At 41.3% G+C, this 19,558-nt stretch overlaps 1 protein-coding gene across 1 annotated transcript; it reads left to right on the top strand.

Moving 5' to 3' along the window:
* Nucleotides 1-933: 933 nt before the first annotated feature.
* On the top strand, nt 934-17,941 carry POGLUT3 (protein O-glucosyltransferase 3). The gene is made up of 8 exons (XM_075742264.1): nt 934-1,437; nt 10,033-10,230; nt 11,629-11,915; nt 12,336-12,552; nt 13,949-14,145; nt 15,120-15,314; nt 16,347-16,451; nt 17,312-17,941. Exons 1-8 carry the CDS (start codon nt 1,227-1,229, stop codon nt 17,435-17,437), a joined length of 1,536 nt encoding a protein of 511 aa, XP_075598379.1. The 5' UTR covers nt 934-1,226; the 3' UTR covers nt 17,438-17,941.
* Nucleotides 17,942-19,558: the final 1,617 nt, after the last annotated feature.

Here is a 19,558-nt window from a genome sequence, read left to right on the forward strand (position 1 = left end):
GGGGGTTTTCCCCATTTATTCTTTTTCCATAATTTTAAATCTATGAAATTACTTCATTGTTACATTTTCTACAGAATAATACTGTGATCCCTCTTTCCCCATCGCCAAGCGTTACCGCGCTGATGATGGCCACCTGCAGCATCTCGCCCGCAGGCCCCAACAGGGTTCTGCAGCTCTTGAGCGTGGGTGCGTGCCTGGGCCACGGCGCTGGGATGGGAAGGTGAGCCCAGCAGCTGGTAACAGCACGCCAGGACACCCCAACGGGGTCCCTGCTCCATCCTTCCCTTTAAAGAGACCTGCTGTGGGAACTCTGAGAAACAGCGAGGAGGAATTTTAAATTATGAGTTTGTGGGTTTTTTTCTTTTACAGCAATCTCTGTACATAAGCTGATATAGACAGTAACAATTAACAGGCTTTAGAGAAATATGGGTTTTTTCTCTTTAAATTCCAGACGAGCTGTTTAGCTGCCGGCTGAATTATATCCTAAAACACGGATAACGTCCTCTTTGAGGGGGTCGTGCAGATCATCTGCTCTTCAGTTTGGCCTGCACAGCGCCCACAGACAGGGGAAGGAAAACCTCCTGGGACATGAAAACGGCAGCCTGCCCGCAGAGGAGCGAGGCTGAGGCTCATTCCTCACCCTCACCCCAGCTTTACTGTATTTTCCCCAACTCTCTGAAATCGCACGGCCCCAGGACCTGGGACCGCGCTCGGCGCCCAGAGGCCGATGCGTCCCCTCCCGCCCCGGCCCCAGCCCAGGGGGAGCCGGATCCCGCACACCCGTTACTTATTTTGCAGCACGGCCGAAGCGCCGCTGTGGCTCGGCCCGCAGCAGGCTGTGTCCCCCGGCGCTGTCCCCATTCCCCCCGCCCCCGCCCTTCCTGCTGCCCGGGGGACCTCCGTGCGGGGCAGCGGGGACCGTGGAGCAATGCGGGCTGGCTGAGCCCCGCCGGCAGGACAGGGCACGGTCCCCGTCTCCGGCTCGTCCCGGGCCCTGGGGAAAGGCGGACGAGGAGGGACGACAGCGCCGGATTCCGCCGCCCCGGGCCGGCCCGGCCCTTTCCGCACCACCCTCCGGCACTGCCCGGCCCCGGCGGGCCGCCCCGTGGGGCGGGGAGCAGGCGGCGGCCGCCGGCGGGGAGCGGGCGCGGGGCTGCGCAGGCCCGGAGGAGGCCCCGGCCCCCCGCTCCGAGCGGGCGCGGCCAGCGGGGCTCGGCGGTGGGGCCATGGGGAGCCGCGGGCTGCTCCAGCTGCTGCCCCTGCTGCTGGGCGCCGCGTTGCCGCTGCTGCGGCCGGCGGAGTCGGCGGACCCCGTTAGCGCCGAGCGGAGCCTGGCGTGGGGCCCCGGGCTGGACGCAGGGCTCACGCTTCCCGTGCGGTACTTCTACATCCAGGCGGTCAGCCCGGCCGGACACAACTTCTCCCGCTCCCCGCCAGGTACCGTGCGTGTGCTCGGGGGCGGGCAGGGGCGCGGGATGAACGCCCTGCCCGCGGCTGCGATTTCCTCGAGGTAGCTGGTCGGAGCAGCCCACCCCTTCCCCTTTCCCCTTTCCCTCTTCCCTTATCCCCTTCCCTTTCCTTCTCCCCTCCCGAGCGCTTCGCTGTGCCGTCGCCGCTGCCCGGCCCTCGGCCCCTCTGGGCATCCCGCCCGGTCCCGCATCGCCCGGGACACGCATGTCCGGTGGTGAGCGGAGCACATGGTCAGACCTCTCCTTTCTTGGGGTACAGCTGCGTGCCTCCTTCCCTGCAGCTCTGCATCCCACCCATAGCCGCCTCTAAACAGTATGTGGTTTACAGCAACAAATCGGAAAGCTCAAAATAAACTAGTGCTGCTGGGGCTAGTGGATGTAAAGAAATCCCAGCACCCTGCTCAGAAGTGCTAACGTAATTCTCTTTAATGCTGCACACGCACTAGTTGCTTAAAATTTCTGTCTCAGTAAGCACGGCACTCTGGGCTCCGTTATCCTACGGCTGCTCCGTTAAGGAGCAATTTTCATCTCTTACTTGCTCAGCTCAGGCACAAACCGTCCCGTGACACTTCTCCTGAGGGTGGGAACTGGGTTTCGTTCTCGCAGTCCAGCGGTATGCTGCCAGTCAGCTGTTTGCTGCTGCAAGTTAATTCCAAAGGCTCACTCTATGGTAATAGGTTTAATTTAGAATAAAAATAACTTTTGCATTGCAGATTTCATGACAAAGATAACCCTGAGATAGCCGCCCAGTGGAAATCCGGTGTTGCTAATTTATATAGGGTAGAGCTAGTTATTTTGCTTTGTATTATGTACCATTCATATAGATGGTACTGAGAGGGTATCTACTGAGTATGCACGGCCTCTTCGTGTCCTATAGGTAGAAGGCTGCTGCTTGCGAAATTAAAAAATAGACATATATTATACAGGTTATGTCTTCAGTCTGACAGAACCCCAGATACTTCAGGTCTGGACTTCCTCCAGCTGTTGTTGCAACTTGGTGCTGGATTGCAGCACAGTTTTGTAATTGCACTGAAGAATGCAACTGCACGCTCACTGCCAGTGAAGCGGAGGATGATTTTGGCCACGCAGGGAGAGCCTTGGGTTCAAACAATAGGTTGCTAAAGCTAAAAAGGTGTGAAGCTTAATTGGATTCTCATGGTAGTTTAAATCCTCCATGATAAACTGATAGGGCGTGGGTACTGAGAACCTCATTTGGACCTCAACGTGTTCATGTATGTTAGTATTTATATTAATAAATTCAACGTCTTTGGAATGTTTCCAGGTCCTGATGCCTTCTGGCGTGGGGTGGTCTCCACTCATACCATGACATTCTGCAGCCTCCAAACCAAGGGAAGAGTTGTTGGCTCGACCCGTGCTAACTGCTGAGCCATGCCAAGAATTATTTAGGAGAGTCGAAGGATCCTTTAACAATTTAGCGGTACAGGCAATCATATTGCAGTGCATGAGCCTGTTTAATGTACTCATATAGACACGGGCTATAAATTTCAGTTCCTAAATGATTTTAAATGTTCAAATTCTATTTGTAAAATGTCAGTAAGAATTACAATTAATATTTATTAAGGCACTGCTTTCTGATATAAACTAAATACATCTCAAAATATCCCTGCTGGGATAGCTAACTAAATCCACATTATCACCTCCATTGCACAAACAGGAATACTGTGATCAGAGCAGTTAAGGCTTCCCATTTATAAAACTTGTCCCAGTCTATTAATAAATTCTGGTTTGTGTGGATTAGAATTCCAGTCAAGTCAGTCAGTACTTACTAGTATCCAGGGTGAGATATATATTATATAGGATATATATTATAATATATACATTATATGGGATATATAGGATAATTAGTAGATTTTCAATACAGATGAGTTTTCTGAGGGTCAAGTCTAATCACCAGAATTAATGTGCACTGTTGCACAACACACAATAATTTTGACCTACAGGCTGTAACTTTTTGACTTGTCTTTTTAGGAAGATGTCAAATGATGTGGAATTCATTCTCACTAGAAAAAATATTCCAAATGTTAAAAAATCACTGCTGAAAATATAGAACTTACTTTTAATATAATCTCCATGATATTTTCTTTTGATACTTGGATCCCCTTATCCTTCTTTTCTGCTAGGTTTTCCCCTAGGTTTAACAACTGCCCACCACGTCTTTATGTACATAGAATCACAGAATGGTTTGGGTTGGAAGGGACCTCAAAGATCATCTAGTTCCAACCCCTCTGCCATCGGCAGGGACACCTTCCACTAGACCAGGTTGCCCAATATACTCTGCTAACGAGTATTTTCAAGGCCTCCCAGGTATTCTTGCAGGTTTTACCAAATACTTTCAAAGAAAGAGAAGTGTCACGCTGTGTCCAGCACTCACTTCAGCGTAGCTAAACAGAGTGCGTCTCGGTTCCGCTCACCTTGGTACCTGCAGCACTGCAGGATCTCCCATCAGGTCTTTTGTTCACCGCGATGCCTGGGCTTTTGTGATGGTCACACACAGCTTCCTACCATCACCTGAATTTCTTTCTTCCTGCATATATGCCCTCGCATCCGACTCTGTTAAAGTACATGCTATTCAACGGAGCCTGTTTTGTCAAGTGAACGTGTTTTGTTCAGCTGCCTCTTTATTGACTATCCCACCAATTTCCATCTGCAAAAGTAATCAGCAATGATTTCAATAAAACAGTTGAGGATAAAACCTTCTTTTCTGATGTTTTCCTTTCTCTTCTGCATACATGTTAGAAGTAGGGTGACTGGGTTTTTTGTTCTTCTCTAACAATTTGCATAAATCAATACCTTTTTGCCTTTTCTCCCTTTCTATCCCTGCATTTCTTCATTCTCTAATCCATGCATGGAATACCTCTTTTGCAAGCTATACAAGAGAAAAAAATCCCTGCATAAAGCAAGTTTCATCATCTGGGTATCCCATTTCAACTGTGTGTGTAGTTTAGTCTCTCTTCAGGATTGGAACATTATTTTTTTACATAAAATGCTGTCCTGGGCAGGTTTTCAGGGTAAAACAAAAGTACTAATGGTGACGGTTCCACAAGGATGCATTTTTTCTTTTACGATTTCTTTGGATTGAGAGAAACAGAAAAACATGAGTGGTAGTACCATGCTATCCTTCCTCCAATTTAAAAAAAAAAAAGAAATCAGCACAAAGCTGTTATAATTAAGTACTGCAGCAGTACTTAAGAGGCCTTGGCCCCATTACTCAGTGAATGTTGTAAATCATAAACAAAAATCCTGTTGCCTCCAGTGAATAATTTGTCAGTCTCGCTTTTCCTCTCCCTCCCTTTCAGTGGGGTTAGCTTTTCCTCAGAGAGATTTGTTACCAGGTTACTCTTCCCTTATCAAATGCTTCCTGCATCTAAACTACCACCAACTAAAACGAACATATCCTTTGAGTAGATCTGGACCTCCTTATGTGTCTGGAGTGGTAAGTACATAACCAGCGGGGAACAGAGACCCGCTTAGTTATTTCCTGTACGTGAGGACAGGGAGATCAAATTCAGTAGTACTTTTTCCTACTTGTGATTTCTCAATATTCACTCATTTTTATGATAACTGAAAACTTTGTTTTCTCTGGTAGGAAATCTCTATAGACAGTAAAAATGCTGTTTTATAAAGTTGGTAGAAAAAGACAAAGACGTAATACCAACAGAAAACTGTTTTCTCTGCGATCCTACCTCATGACATGCTCTGGATTCAGAGGCTTCTTCATCCAAATAATACTAGGTGATAGTCGTAGGGAGAGGATACTTGGCTTAAGTTGTCTGCTTTTAAGCATGTTGGAAAAGGTGGTTGTGATCAGTGGTGACATTTAGAGGCAGAGATGTCCATTCCTTTGGGAGAGTCATTCATGCAATCTGTTGTCAAATTCAAAAGGAGGGGACTCACTCCTGCATTAAGACCTCTGGCAGTATTTAGTTGAATGAGGAACAGAAATTGTTACTCACCTTTGGAGAAATGTGTCTTTCCTCTTATTTGGACTATAGCTCCACACTGTCCTCATGCAGAAGACCATTCATGAAGAAAACAACTCCCTGATGTTTTCTTCTCAAGCCTTTCAGAAGACTTACCACAGTCTTAGTCTTCATGCTAGGACTAGGTTCAGAGTCTTCAGAGTCTCTGAAGTCTCTGAACAGTCTCTTCACTCTGGTAGAGTGAAAAGCATATACTTTGGTCATAAAAATATGGATCACAGAAGAGGAAATTAATAAAATGCTGTTTTAGACCCAGATATGTTGTCCTTCTCATTCAATGAAACTGTTCCCAAGTCTTAACCACAGGGGCTCAAGCATTTGCAGTGTCATCCTAGTTGGCATTTATTCATTTTCTCTGTAATCAAAATCCAAGAGAAGTCTAATTCCATCAGAATCATTAAAAGAAAATTAAAATAGTCCTTTTCTTCTGCAGAGGAAATCTTTCCCTGTTGCCTTCTCAGCTGCCTGATATTCAAGAGTTGCCTCTCCTAGCTCAAGAATGGTCCATCCCTACCAGCAGGAAATCAAAGAAAGGTGGCAGAGGCCTGTAGGGATGAAGAAGAAGCTTCTGACTAAACACAGACAGAAGAAGGAAGCATACAAGAGGTGGAAGCAGGGGCAGGTGACCCAGGAGGAACATAGAGATGCTGTCTGATTGTGCAGGGATAGGGTTAGGAAAGCCAAAGCTGATCGGGAGTTGGATCTGATGAGGGATGTGAAGGTCAACAAGAAGGGATTATACAAGTACATCGACAGCAACAGGAGTCTAGGGCAGATGTGTGCCTGCTGCTGAATGGGGAAGGGAACGTGGTGACAACACAGAAAAGGTCAAGGTACTGAAATGCCTTCTTTGCCTTTGTCTTTACTGATGAGACCGGCCTTCAGGAATCCCAGGCCGCTGAGATCAGAGGGAAAGTCTGGCACAAGGAAGACTGACTTACCCTTTGTGAAGGAGAATCGGGTTAGGGAACACTTAAAAACCTGGACATACTTAAGTCTGTGGTGCCTGATGGCATGCACCCACGAGTGCTCAGGGAGCTGGCTGATGTCATTGTGAGGCCACTTTTGATCATCTTTGAAAGATCACAGCAAATGGGAGAGGTTCGTGAAGAGTGGAACATGAAAATCAGATGAAGTCACATGAAATTCAGTGTGAACACAAGAAAATTTTTTTTACTGTGAAGGTGGTCAAACACTGGAGCAGATTGCCCAGAGAGACTGTGGAGTCTCCATTTGTGGAGGTATTCAAAACTCAAGAGGACACAGTCCTGGACAGCCTGGCTGACCCAAGCAGGGGGGCTGGCCTAGATGATCTCGAGGTCACTTCCAAACACAACAGTTCTGTGATTCTTGTTATTCTGTGTTTCTCCAGTATGTTTCTATTATCAGGTGTTGCATGGTACAACATAATCTTGCACAGGGCAAAGAAGAGCTGAAGGATATATTTAGAAAGAACCTGACTGCTCTCTGAATAGTTCTGGATATCTGACTCATGGACAGTTTTGAAACTGGCTACAGGATTCAGGCTAATTCAGGGAGAAGAAAAAAAATAGGAAACTAAAATGCATTGTTTCCCAGAACTTCCTTTGATGCCCATAATTCTTGTGTTATCAGACAGAAGTTTTAAAACAAACATCTTCTCTGTAATATGTAATCACATTTTGGAAAAAGAACTGCCTTAGGATGCTTTTGATGCAACAAATACCAGAATGTTTAAATGGGGATTAAGCAGTCATGGAAAACCTTCACTGAAGGCTATTGAAATGATGTGTACACAAGTTGTGATTTTTCAAGTCCTTTTGTTGCAGATTTCTAGAAGGAGAAGACAGTAGTTTCAAAAATATTCCTGTGCAATTTCTTTGTTCTTACTATCGCTGCTAGTCACAGTAATGTGCAAGATACTAAGCGGACCTTTGGCTTAAAGGTCAATTTATGGCCTATGATTACACAGTCATTCTTACATTATCATTTTATTTCTACTTTATGCCAGCTTGAAAGGTAATCAGTGGCTAGATGTCAGAAATATAGGAAGGGGGCAAAGCTATATTTTCTGCCTCTTTTCTGATGATTGCTCTGCTTGCAGATACAGAAAAACAAGTTGAGGAGCTCCCAAATTGGGAGCCAATCGGAATCAATTCTACTCGCATACATCCAAGCTGTAGAGATCCCAAGCTGCGACAGCCTTAGATCTAAACCGATATACCATTCATAGAAATTGTTCTGGAGTAAGTCTATTAGCATTGCTTGAGCTATACTTATACTTGCCCAAGGACATGTCAACACTGCATAACTGTACTGCTAACGTGTCTTCAGCCTACCACCTGAGGAAGCAGGGAGGTCTCCACTCATTGTTCCTCTGAAAAGGAAGTACCATGTATCTGGAGCAGCCTTAACATTCATCTGCTTCTCGGAAGTCAGAAGTACACTTCTGGAAATCATTCTGGACTGATACTTAATCAAATGAGGGCTTCTCATGGTTGATCTGGTAGCTACTGAGGACAATCTTCTGCATTCCTTAGTTGGTGGCAGTGCTGCTCGCCACACTGGCATTCCAAGAAGGAATGAATGCTTGCTTCATTTTATTTCTTCAATATGTTGTCAAATGAAGGTATTCTGACTTGCTTCTTGGCATCTTTAGCTGGCATGGACTTTGAATAGTAAGTAAACTGGGGGCTGATTACAAATAGAATCATAGAATCACAGAATGGTTTAGGTTGGAAAGGACCTCAAAGATAATCTAGTTCCAACTCCCCTGCCATGGGCAGGGACACCCTCCACTAGACCACGTTGCCCAAAGCCTCATCCAGCCTGGCCTTGCATCATCTTCGTGGCCTCCTCTGGACTCGCTCCAACAGCTCCATGTCTCTCCTGTACTGGGGCCCCCACAGCTGGATGCAGTACTCCAGGTGGGGTCTCACAAGAGTGGAGTAGAGGGGCAGGATCACCTCCCTCGACCTGCTGGCCACGCAGTTTTTGATGCAGCCCAGGACACGGTTGGCTTTCTGGGCTGCAAGCGCCCATTGCCAGCTCATGTTGAACTTTTCATCAATCAACACACCCAAGTCCTTCTCTTCAGGGTTGCTCTCAATCCATTCCTCACCCAGCCTGTAATTGTGCTTGGGATTGCGCTGACCCACGTGCAGGACCTTGCACTTGGCCTTGTTGAACTTCATGCAGTTTGCACGGGCCCACCTCTCCAGCCTGTCAAGGTCCCTCTGGATGGCATCCCTTCCCTCCAGCTTGTTGACCACACCACACAGCTTGGTGTCATTAATAAAAAATAATCCATATTTTGTATTCTTACATTGGAATGCAAAGCAGAAGAGAGGCTGTGTTCAGCCGTGAGAGATTCTTCTGCTCACAGCCACTGACCATATGCTTATTGATTGAGGGATTGACTGACAACAGTATCTGGAAGAATCTGAGTTAGTCAGGGTAACTGTTCACTCTGTGAAGAGGCATGACATGTCAGGAAATACACGTCTGAAATCATAAGGATTCTGCCTAGTTTAGTCTGGAGACTCTAGCACAGTAGTTGACTTGAATCCAATTTCAAGATCCAGTGCTCTAAGGAAGACATGATTGATCATTAAATGACTGTTGTACTTCCCACATCAATGCGTTTCTTTGCGGATGCAAAGTATGTTAAAATATGGATTGTGTAGAATTAACTGTAACTTCTCAATCATTTAGTGCTGTTGGGACACATTGGAATTTTAGTAACATCTTGATTTTATCTGGAATTTTTCAGTTTAATTTCTTTTGTTTCTTGTTGTAACATTCATTATGTTTGGTTTGCAATCCTTAGACTATAACATTTTGTGAATAATCTATCCACCTCTTTTTTGAAGAATAAAGTTGATGATGACCATTTGTGACAGAAGTAAGGGAGTATAACAGATTTATGTTTATGCATACTCGTGCTGTCCACAAAATATTCCATGGCCAGTTAAGAAGTCACAGTGCATTAATGATGAAATGCTGGTGATCTTTAAGTACAGGTCAGACAGATGTCCAGGAAACATCTCTACTATCATTCTCTTATCCCTGCTTTTCAGTAGCTGGGACTTTAAATTTGCAAGACAGTCAGCTGCAGCCCCAAGGTGAACAATTTGTATCTGACTCCTGCATGCTGCAACTGCCTTTCCACAAGCTGGCAAGTATTCATTTCTCCTCTTATTTTAACTCGGGTTCCTATCTTTCCTACTCTAGAAGAAATCATTGTTCCTCAGAGCACTAACTTGAAAACTTAGTATTAAACCTAATCTTTGCTTCGAAATACCATTAGCCTTCCCTTCTATCTTGTAATCGTTACTTAACTTTTTATCTCCATCTACAGGTTTTCCATTTATTAGGTATGTGATCATCAAGAAAATTTGGTAGGATGATGTTCCATCACTGGAAATTAATTTTACCAACTTGGTATAATAAAAAAAATTCTAATACAAAATTAAATTAAATTCCATGGACTTAATCCACTAGAGTTTGCTCTCGCCTTTATTTCATATATATGATTCCAATAGCTTAAAGTGCTTTTATCTGTTTTCTTTTCCTCATTTCAGGAAAAACACAGTTTAAAGTGGTAATTAAAGCACTTTCTCCAAAAGAAGTCACTAGAATTTACACCCCTCGCCCTTTGGATAGAAATGATGGCACATTTCTTATGAGGTACCGGATGTATGGGAGTGTCAGAAAAGGGTTAAAAATTGAGATACTTTATGGTGATCAGCATGTAGCTCAATCTCCTTATATTTTGAAAGGTAAGGGTATTTTTTTTTTTTATTTAATGTAATGTATGATGGTAGCTACAGAAATGCTACAGACTGATTTACTGCTAGAGGAAGAGGTGGGAAATTGGAGGTTTGTTTGCCCTTGTTCATGTAGTCTTCTTACAAACGCTCTCCTTACACAGAGAAGCAGGCAGTGACAGTCTCTATACATTGCCAAGTTACAGGACCTAGATGCATAAGCATGTAGATCATGATCTCTGACGTTGAGATGATGTGTCTGGTCATTTCCTCTCTCTTGCATAAGGAAATTGATCTCTTCAGATTTGGTAGGGAATAAGAAAGCAATGTTTGTATTTTTACTGGTTTCAAGCAAGTATTCACTCAAACGTTGTGTTAATTTTATCTAAAGTAGAAAATATTACCTGCAAAAGCAAGGAGGTTGTGTTGTTCCCAGCACTTTACAGTTCAAATGCCTGTAATTTCTAAAAAGTGTGATCCATAATAACAAAGACAATCTTTCTTTAACCAGACGACATTTAACTTTCTTTCCATTAGCCCAGTTTAATTCAGTGCAGGTCTGTACTATGGAAGAACTATTTAAAAGCAGGGAAAACAAGGCAAATTATGCTCTCATTCCAGATCTGCTTCTTTAACTTCCTTCTCTTCCTCTCAAATGGACAGCTGTTTAGCAAAGGAAAAGGTAGTAGAAAGTTACTTCTCTGGAGTCTTTTAGTTCAGCGCTACTTCTTCTCACCAGAATTTGGTCATGATTTTTGTAATAAAATGTCCTAAATACAGACTTGGAAATGTCTTCAAACTGAAATGAAACTGTCCTGAGTCCTCAAGGTAGTAGTACACCTTTTTTTTTCTGGAGCTCATTTGCCAGCAGCCATGAAACTATGACACAGGACAGAACCTGTTTGGATTAGAAGGCCATGAAATAAGGGCTTGTTTTCATGCTTTATGAGGCTCTTGCTTATACCTAAGCTCTCTGCTTCAAAAGGACAGAAAGAATAGTTGATTATACATAAAACATTTTATGCCAGAGGTAAAGACTGCTGTATCAAAGTTCTGAATTAAGCTCAAATTGAAACTGTAATACCTAAGCTTTGGTAGTTACGGACAGAACAATTCTGAATACCCTATGTGGCTGGCAGGTAGCACAATAACAGAGCTTCATTTTGCAGATGAATTCTACCCTGATAACAAAAAAATCTAGTATTTTGATTTCTGAAAAGAGTCAAATGTTGCTGTTTTCCCAATTATACTGATAAACCCCAGAATGTTATAGGGAGGGTGATTTCCCTTTAGAAAGCTTGGAATAAAAAATGTCAAGCTGCTGTAATGTCTACATTTATATGCCCATTTGTGTGAGGAATTATGATTGATGCAGAATCACACAGATTCTCAGTGCTTTGTTTTCTGTAGGGCCAGTTTATCATGAATATTGTGACTGTCCTGAAGAAGACCCTGAGATCTGGCAGAATGTTATGTCTTGTCCATCCCAAGAACCTCAGATTACAAAGGACTTCATTTCTTTTCCCACCATTGACCTTCAGCAAATGCTTAAGGAAATCCCAACAAAGTTCAGTCAAACAAGAGGTGCTATTGTTCATTACACTATTCTCAATAATCACATCTACCGTCGCTCCTTAGGGAAGTATACAGACTTCAAAATGTTCTCCGATGAAATGTTCCTGTCACTGGCAAGAAAGGTACCAGTTTTGATCATTTAAGACTATTAAGTCATGTTCTAATATGGCAATACTGCATTTGTTGTATCTTCAGATTTGTAATTCCTAGAGTAAGGTCTGATTTTTGGTTTTTTGATCAAGATGACAGTGTGTCTTAGGATAAGAGCTCAGTTTAGGTGCTGAGCTTGACAGTAACAAAATTTCTAGGGAAGCTGGAGGTGCTAAGGCCCAGCTCTGCCAGCCTTTTCCTGACCCCTGTGAGCATTCTTTGCATACTTGGTTGCAGGGCAGAAACTTGAAATTCATACCGTAAGCTCAGCTAAATCTATTATCTAGTAGGTTTATTGATTCTGCATGATATAAGAGAACTGAGGAATGTATGTAAGAGTGACAAACAGCTTCTATCTCTGTGTTATTATCCTTTCTTGGCTATATGTTTAGGTTCGTCTTCCTGATGTGGAGTTTTATCTTAATGTTGGAGATTGGCCAGTTGAGTATCGGAAAGCTAATGATACACCTGGTCCTATACCTGTCATTTCATGGTGTGGCTCTGTGGATTCAAGAGATATAGTCCTTCCAACGTATGATGTAACTCACTCAACTCTTGAAACCCTACGTGGAGTCACAAATGATCTCCTTTCTATTCAAGGAAATACAGGTAAATTAGAGAACATGGATTTTAAAAAAAAATAAATTTGTAAATTCCAGCAAAGCAGCAAGTTGCATTCAAATTATGTGTTCAAGTCCTCAGTTCACAAGTCCCTTATGAGGTCTCTTAATACAAGCAGGTTAGTCTTTGCAGACTGTAAACACTTTGAACACTGCTACTAAGGAGATGTTTAATATGGATTTAGAGATAAAATGTAAGAAGTCCAGTTTACAATAATGGTGAATTTTAACTTAAAGGTATCCAGAAGATAGCTACTGTGGCCTCTCAAAAGAAACGTAAATATAACTAAAAAGCCTTTCTCCTCAGTGAAGGACTTGAATATGTTCCTTCTAATCAGCTTGTAACCCTTTTCCTGACAGTGATGTGGCCCAATGTTCTGTTTATGTAAAAATTAATTTGAATCCTGCAAGAAGTAAACTAGTACTATGCTGCTGCCTCTTTCAAATAAGAAAATATTGTCTGTATAAAAAAAAATACCTCAGAGTGGGATCTTCTGAATTGGTTTTCTAGCTTTGAAGGAAGAGTTGGTTTTACTGACAGGTGTCCTCCTCCCCCCAGGAAATTCAGGAATACTTAGGGATCAGACAAATGGCATGAACAATACCTAAGGAGTAAAACTTGAGGGAGGAGGTATTTCTTTTTATTTGATTAGTTCACAGTTTCTCTTATTAGCTTTTAAAATAAATATTTTAATTAAATTATCAAGTTTGAAGCACTCTGGTTTACTGATTTAGTACAGCTGCTTTTCCAGTTAGGAGATGATAAGGCTACTCCACTTTAGTAGGTCCTTTATGGAAATTTCCAGCAGAAGGATGAGGAAGGATATATTTAATGTTTTTAAAAGCAGTTTTAAAGGCAGTAAGCAGAGATGAAGTCTTTCAGGTTCTTGCTAAGTATCTTGAGAACACAGTATAGCCAGGTTTTTTTCCTTTTTAAGTCATCGTAAAGTGATTCCTCAAAGACCTAAATAAATTGCTGGGTAACAGAAGTGGATTTTACTAAAGAAATTTTGGTTATTGTGGCAGGCTTTATGGATGGAGAATTACTTTAATTATTAGTATTTTACATACATAATTTGATTATAATCTCTTTTGTAGCTTTCAAGATATTTCAAGTTATTTAAGTATAAACTTGTTGAGTGGAAAAGTAATTCTCTGATTTTCCTTTTCTAAGTGGCTCAGTTTCTAATCCCAAAATTTAAGCCAGAACTGGGAGTTTAAACTCTGTGATTAATAAGTGATTATGGATTCACTATGAGAAATCATGCCTGGTTTACATGTCTCTGAGTGTAGTGCCACTGTCATAGCAAGTTCCTTATTTGCACTAAACAAGTCGTGAACATTTCATTACTGTTTGCTTTTACCTTATCACTCAATGCTCATAGGCCCATTCTGGGAAAACAAAACCGAGCGAGCTTTATTTAGAGGTCGAGACAGCCGAGAAGAACGTCTCCATCTTGTCAAGTTATCCAAGGAAAATCCAGAACTACTAGATGCTGGAATAACAGGATATTTCTTCTTCAGAGAAAAAGAAAAAGAGCTGGGAAAGGTTCAGCTGATGGGCTTCTTTGACTTCTTTAAGGTAGCAAGCAAATTACAGTCTTGTATTAATTTTACTGTCAAGTTCTTACTGACTGAAGAGACAGGGCTTACTTGTAAGGCTTTACTTCAGTTAAACAAAAAGATTATGCTACACTGGGAACACTGGTCCATACAGGCTAGACAGACCACCTGTAATCAAGGTCATAGTGTGACACACTTCTAAAGAAAACCACTATACTTTTTCGTGGAGTCCCTTAGAGAGAATTCTTGGAGAATTTTTTTTTAAATAGGTTGAGAAATTTGATTCCATACCATCAGGGTTTCTTTTGTTTGGGGTAGATATGAAAACAATGGACACAAGTTGTGTCCATTGCAAGTATATTATGGATGTCAGAAAGAGTCCTTGTAGTAACAAGTTAGAAAAATAGATGGGTGGTTTTGTTGCATTTTAACACACAACAGAGATATAAAAAGTAAAGGGGACAGAGTCCTGTAAAAATCAATTATAATATATGGCAATTGAAGTTCGGTTCTAGAGATTAATGTATCAGAAATGCTGCACCAGCCAAGAGCATCTGCCAGAGCTCATGGTTACTTTTAGTATAATGTTTCAGATCATTTTATATAATAATATATGTTTCAGATTATTCTACATAATAATACAATTTTAAGTCAGAATAAATTTACTCTTTTTGAATTTAAGTATAGATTAGTTTTATTTCCTTCTGAGTTCTACCTCTTGCTCTATCCCAGGACACTTTAATAGGTAACCATCAGGCAGTTCATGTGATACAAAGGTTCTTGACTGTCAGTCTCAGGTAGAAACCAAATCCTTTTCCATTATGTTATCCGGAAGACCATGAAACTACACCTGCTCAACACTAAAACAGGTTTGAAGATGAAAATTAATAAACACAATTACATCTTGCCTGTGAAAATAATCTTTTATACAGTCAATGTTCCTATTCTGATACAAAATGTTTCACCTTTCTTTCCTCTATCTTCATATTGTAGTACAAATACCAAGTGAATGTAGACGGGACCGTAGCAGCTTACAGGTTCCCATACCTCTTGCTGGGTGACAGCCTAGTATTGAAGCAAGATTCCCAGTACTATGAACACTTTTATATTGGATTAAAACCTTGGAAACATTATGTTCCAGTTAAGAGAAACTTAGAGGACTTGCTAGAGAAAATAAAATGGGCTAAGGTAAGTTCCATTACTAATTCAAATTCAAAGTGATAAACAAACATGTAAACAATTTATCTTAATATTCTCTTCTTTTTGTATTTCCACATACATATTTTGCATGAACTCTGTTGAGATCCTGGGGTAAAGGAAGTACATTTTGTTGTTAGTATAAGACGGGAAGGCCTTAATTCAAGTAACCATCTCTATGCAGGGAAATATGTAAGAATTCATTTTAGGTATATGCAGAAGTGTTTCATGAGTCAGAGCCCTAGTATACTGACTAATGCAGGTAATTTTCAAAGAAATGCCTAGAATCCTCAATACTACTTAATTAATTCTATCGCTTTTTTTTTTTAGGTCCTGACTAGAACAGAAGTCTTTGCATGTTCTGTCTGAATGCACAAAAAATCACTGCTCTGTACCATGCTCAGAATGGTCAGCTGAGATTCTGTAACCAAACAAACCAATATAATTGTGCGATTGAAAACACCATTTGTGCTTTAAGTTTAGCTGTTAGGTTAAAAATCAGGAAAAGTTTCTGTTCTGAGGGTACTGTAGTTCATAAAGAATCAGATTAGAATACTAAAAGCTTTGAAATATAGACCTGAAAAACTTGAGAGTAAGTACATGAAGTCAAGCAGAGTTCTTTTTAAAAGGACGACATTGAATTGCATTGCGTAGGAAAGGACAACAGCTGTGGCTTTGTTTTGTGTAAAACTAAGTATGTATGTCTGGGAGATGTCAGAGCTGATTTTGAAGAGGCTTGTGGCTTGGACAAAACAGTAGAGCAGTAATCAACTGAGTTTTCAAAATTGTACAATTATCCATGAACGTTGTTAGTGATAGCCCTAAGGTACCAGTTGTGACCATAAAAGCAATCCAGTGTTTTTTAAAACTCTGCAATTTAAGGTGCACCTTTGCAGTCTACCAGTAATTACACATAAAGTTGCAGATTTGAATAGTGCCTTTAATAAAACTTCTAATGCCATCCAGGCTGTCAGTAACTCACTGATTGCTCTATTATTCATTTGTTTCATCTCAATTTTCCAGGAAAATGATGAAGCAGCAAGAAAAATTGCTAAAGAAGGACAATTAATGGCAAGAGAATTACTTCAGCCTCACAGGCTTTACTGCTACTATTATAAAGTGCTCCAGGTTAGTACAATAGATCACTTTATTAATACTTTCCCCCAACTGCTACTGATGCTACAAATTTCAAACTCAGTCCTGACTTAGATCAATAGCAGACACAGTTCATATTATTCGCAGGAGGTCAGTGTGAAGAGCTTTGCTAAAACTTGCTTCATCATTAAAGAGGGAACCTGACATAATAGTTGTTTTACAGAATCAGAGATTTTACTTTTTTGCTCCATCCCCGCAGTCAGACCTGTTTTCAGTGTGACTGGGTATGTGGTTTCTAATAGACATGGGAGATAAGCTGTACACAACTGTCTTCCTTTTCCCCTTCATGCTTATCCCCTCATGAGCTACTCCACTGTATTACAAAACAATGAATACATGGAGAAGAAATTCCAGAAGCATGGCTAGTAGAGTGGTAAGGGGTGAAGCAGGCCAAATAGTCATTGCTTCCCTGGGAGATGCAAATCTCTAGTGAAAGAAGTTTCTGTTCTCTGAAAGTATTAATTTCTTTTTCCTGTTTTGCTGTGCAGAGTTAGATCTTGGCTTCAGCAGCCACAGGTTGACACAAAGTTTGCAACTGTTCAGTGTACAAAAATGACTGCATTACCCGCCTAAAGTGGTTAGAGGCACAAATAATGACAATATTCAAATTACCATTAATAATAGGACAGGGGAAAACATTAAAGGAGGTTTTCAGAGGCAATGTAGCCTATTAGTAGGTGTGTTATAAAGACACCTTGTAAACGGGTTGTAAACAATGACATAAGGAGCCTGGATAAAGGCAAGCTTGCGAGTGGAAGGGAGGAGGAAAATTCTGTTTCATGAATTATACGTTGGTGCTTATAGCATTCTTAAATGTTGTTTACATATTTCAGAAATATGCCAAACGCCAAGCCAGCAAACCTGAAATACGGGATGGAATGGAACTTGTACCTCAGCCTGATGACAGAGACTCAGTATGCAGTTGCCACAGGAAAAAGCCTCTAAGGGAAGATCTATAACTGTACCGGATGGAGAAAATCACCCACTTCCAATGCAAGAATTTAAATAGGAATTAAGCTGTGAAATCTAAGACACTTATGCACTAGCAAACATTCTTAGTTATGTATTCTTCTTGTCTTTACATATTCTTTTTCACACTGATTCTGATCTACAACATCGGTTCCCACAGTTGTTTCTCGATGACCACCACCAGATAGGTCTTGAGCCTGTAATGGGGAGTGTCTAGGGGATTTGTCTGATATACTGCATCATCAGGAAGAAGAGCACAGTGCTGCTCGTGTTCCAGCTGGGGCCTAGTTACCAAAGTTTTATGAGGAACCAGTCATCCACAAAAGATCTTCCATGAGTCAGTGCAAGTTATTCTAAAGGAGTATTTGCAACATACTAAAACAGTGTTATGATTTCTTCATAAAGTTTACCTCAGTGTTAGATTGTTTCTTGTATACAAAACAATTTTCTAACTAGACAAAGAAAATGAATATTTGAGATTTACAGATACCAAACCTGGTGTTGTCTTGAGATTATGTTGTGGTCTATGACAGATAACAGAATAGAGAACATCATATAATGCTTACCAATTTCAGAGGAAAATGGAGAGGAGGGGGAGAGATCAGAATAATATTTTCATAAGCACCATGGCTGTGAATCACCAACATGAAATGCTGCTTTAAAGCAGACTGTGCAGGTATCACAATCACAGTGCTTTCAGTGCCACCACTCTGAAGACCTGTTCCCTGCCAATGACTATGGCACAGAACCACAGAAGGACTTAGGAACTTCAGGTGAGGCCAGGTGAAATACTGGTGCCTTAGTTCAGCAATACAGTGTACAGTATTCTAGCCTACTTGAGTATTCACATATTTGAAATATGTTAGTAGAGTTTTAGATCACCTAGGTTTAACTTCTGTATAGACCTAACGATGCCACCATCTTTTTCCACTTGGGTCCATGAACTACTTTTTCCTGTGCCTAAGTCCCCAGAGGGATCTTACCTATTTTCTTAAGTGAGATCAGATAGTAGATCAGACTTCATTTTTTTGGTTCAAACATATGACAGAAAAACCTATGTTGCACTTTCTATGCAATAGTCTAGGTGTTGGAAACCATACTAAGCAATTGGGAAGCCAATTATCCTCCTTGGTTTGATTCAAAGCCATTTTTCCAGAGAGTGCCTTAGCTCCAGAATGGAGAAGCGGTCTTCAGGTCTTTCACTGAAGTTGTGCAGCCATGAAGCTAACAATACAAAAATCTACAGGGCCAGAAGGAGCTGGTCATACTATTGCAGTAAAGTGTGCCTTTGGCTGGGGCGGAGGAAAAATCCTAATCTGGGATGTGGCTTCCGGTACCTCTGTTGACTTTTATCCAAGTTTGTCTACTTCAAAATGCATAAACAGTCCTGGAAGGAGACACCAATGCCAATACCAAGACCAATGCCCACAACCACCCATTTCTGTCCTCTGCATTTTCATCCTGGCTAATGTAGCCTGCCTGAGCAGCTTTCTACTGTCCTACACTCAGATAATGTCTTTCATGGATACCAAATTCTCCTTACACAAAAAAGGAATGGAAATGTCTTAAGATTGTGGACTCGTCTGATTGCTTAGGTGCCTGAAGTTTAGTGCTCTGCACATCATGTAGGCTTCATTCTTTGTTCTGTGCTGCAAATTACTCTCATAAAATACATAAAACAAAATTTCTGCACTAGAACAGGAAGAAAGACTAGATTTTTCAGTATGCTAAATATGGAAAGAACTTCTGGTTTCTAGAGGTTAATACAACTGTCCGTCAGTCATTTATTACATTATGCCAGTTAAGAAAAAACCTGGAACATGTTGCTCTACCCATCATCCTCTTTGTTCTGGTTCTAACACTAACATATATAGTGGTTGTATTTTTATTTAGCACAACAATCAGTCCTAGAACTTCAGACTATAAATATATCATCTGATATAAATTTTTCTACATCAGAATTCAGGAACAGGGTTCCGTCGCTGAAGATGACACTTAAAAGTGACTATGTGCTCCTCTTCTCTCTGTACAGTCATTTTTACTGTATGACATCATCTAATTTTGTGATATTATCCATTATACTATGTGCATTTTATATTCACCAGTATTTA

This window comes from Balearica regulorum, chromosome 1 (genome assembly GCF_011004875.1).
Source record: "Balearica regulorum gibbericeps isolate bBalReg1 chromosome 1, bBalReg1.pri, whole genome shotgun sequence".
NCBI classification, from domain to species: Eukaryota; Metazoa; Chordata; class Aves; order Gruiformes; family Gruidae; genus Balearica; species Balearica regulorum.

Excerpts from the sequence above, each read along its gene's own strand:
- POGLUT3 (XM_075742264.1), top strand. The coding sequence starts at position 1,227 with ATGGGGAGCCGCGGGCTGCTCCAGCTGCTGCCCCTGCTGCTGGGCGCC. Across the intron at positions 11,916-12,335 it reads TCCTGTCACTGGCAAGAAAG|GTTCGTCTTCCTGATGTGGA; the intron begins GTACCAGTTTTG and ends CTATATGTTTAG. Across the intron at positions 15,315-16,346 it reads AGAAAATAAAATGGGCTAAG|GAAAATGATGAAGCAGCAAG; the intron begins GTAAGTTCCATT and ends TCAATTTTCCAG.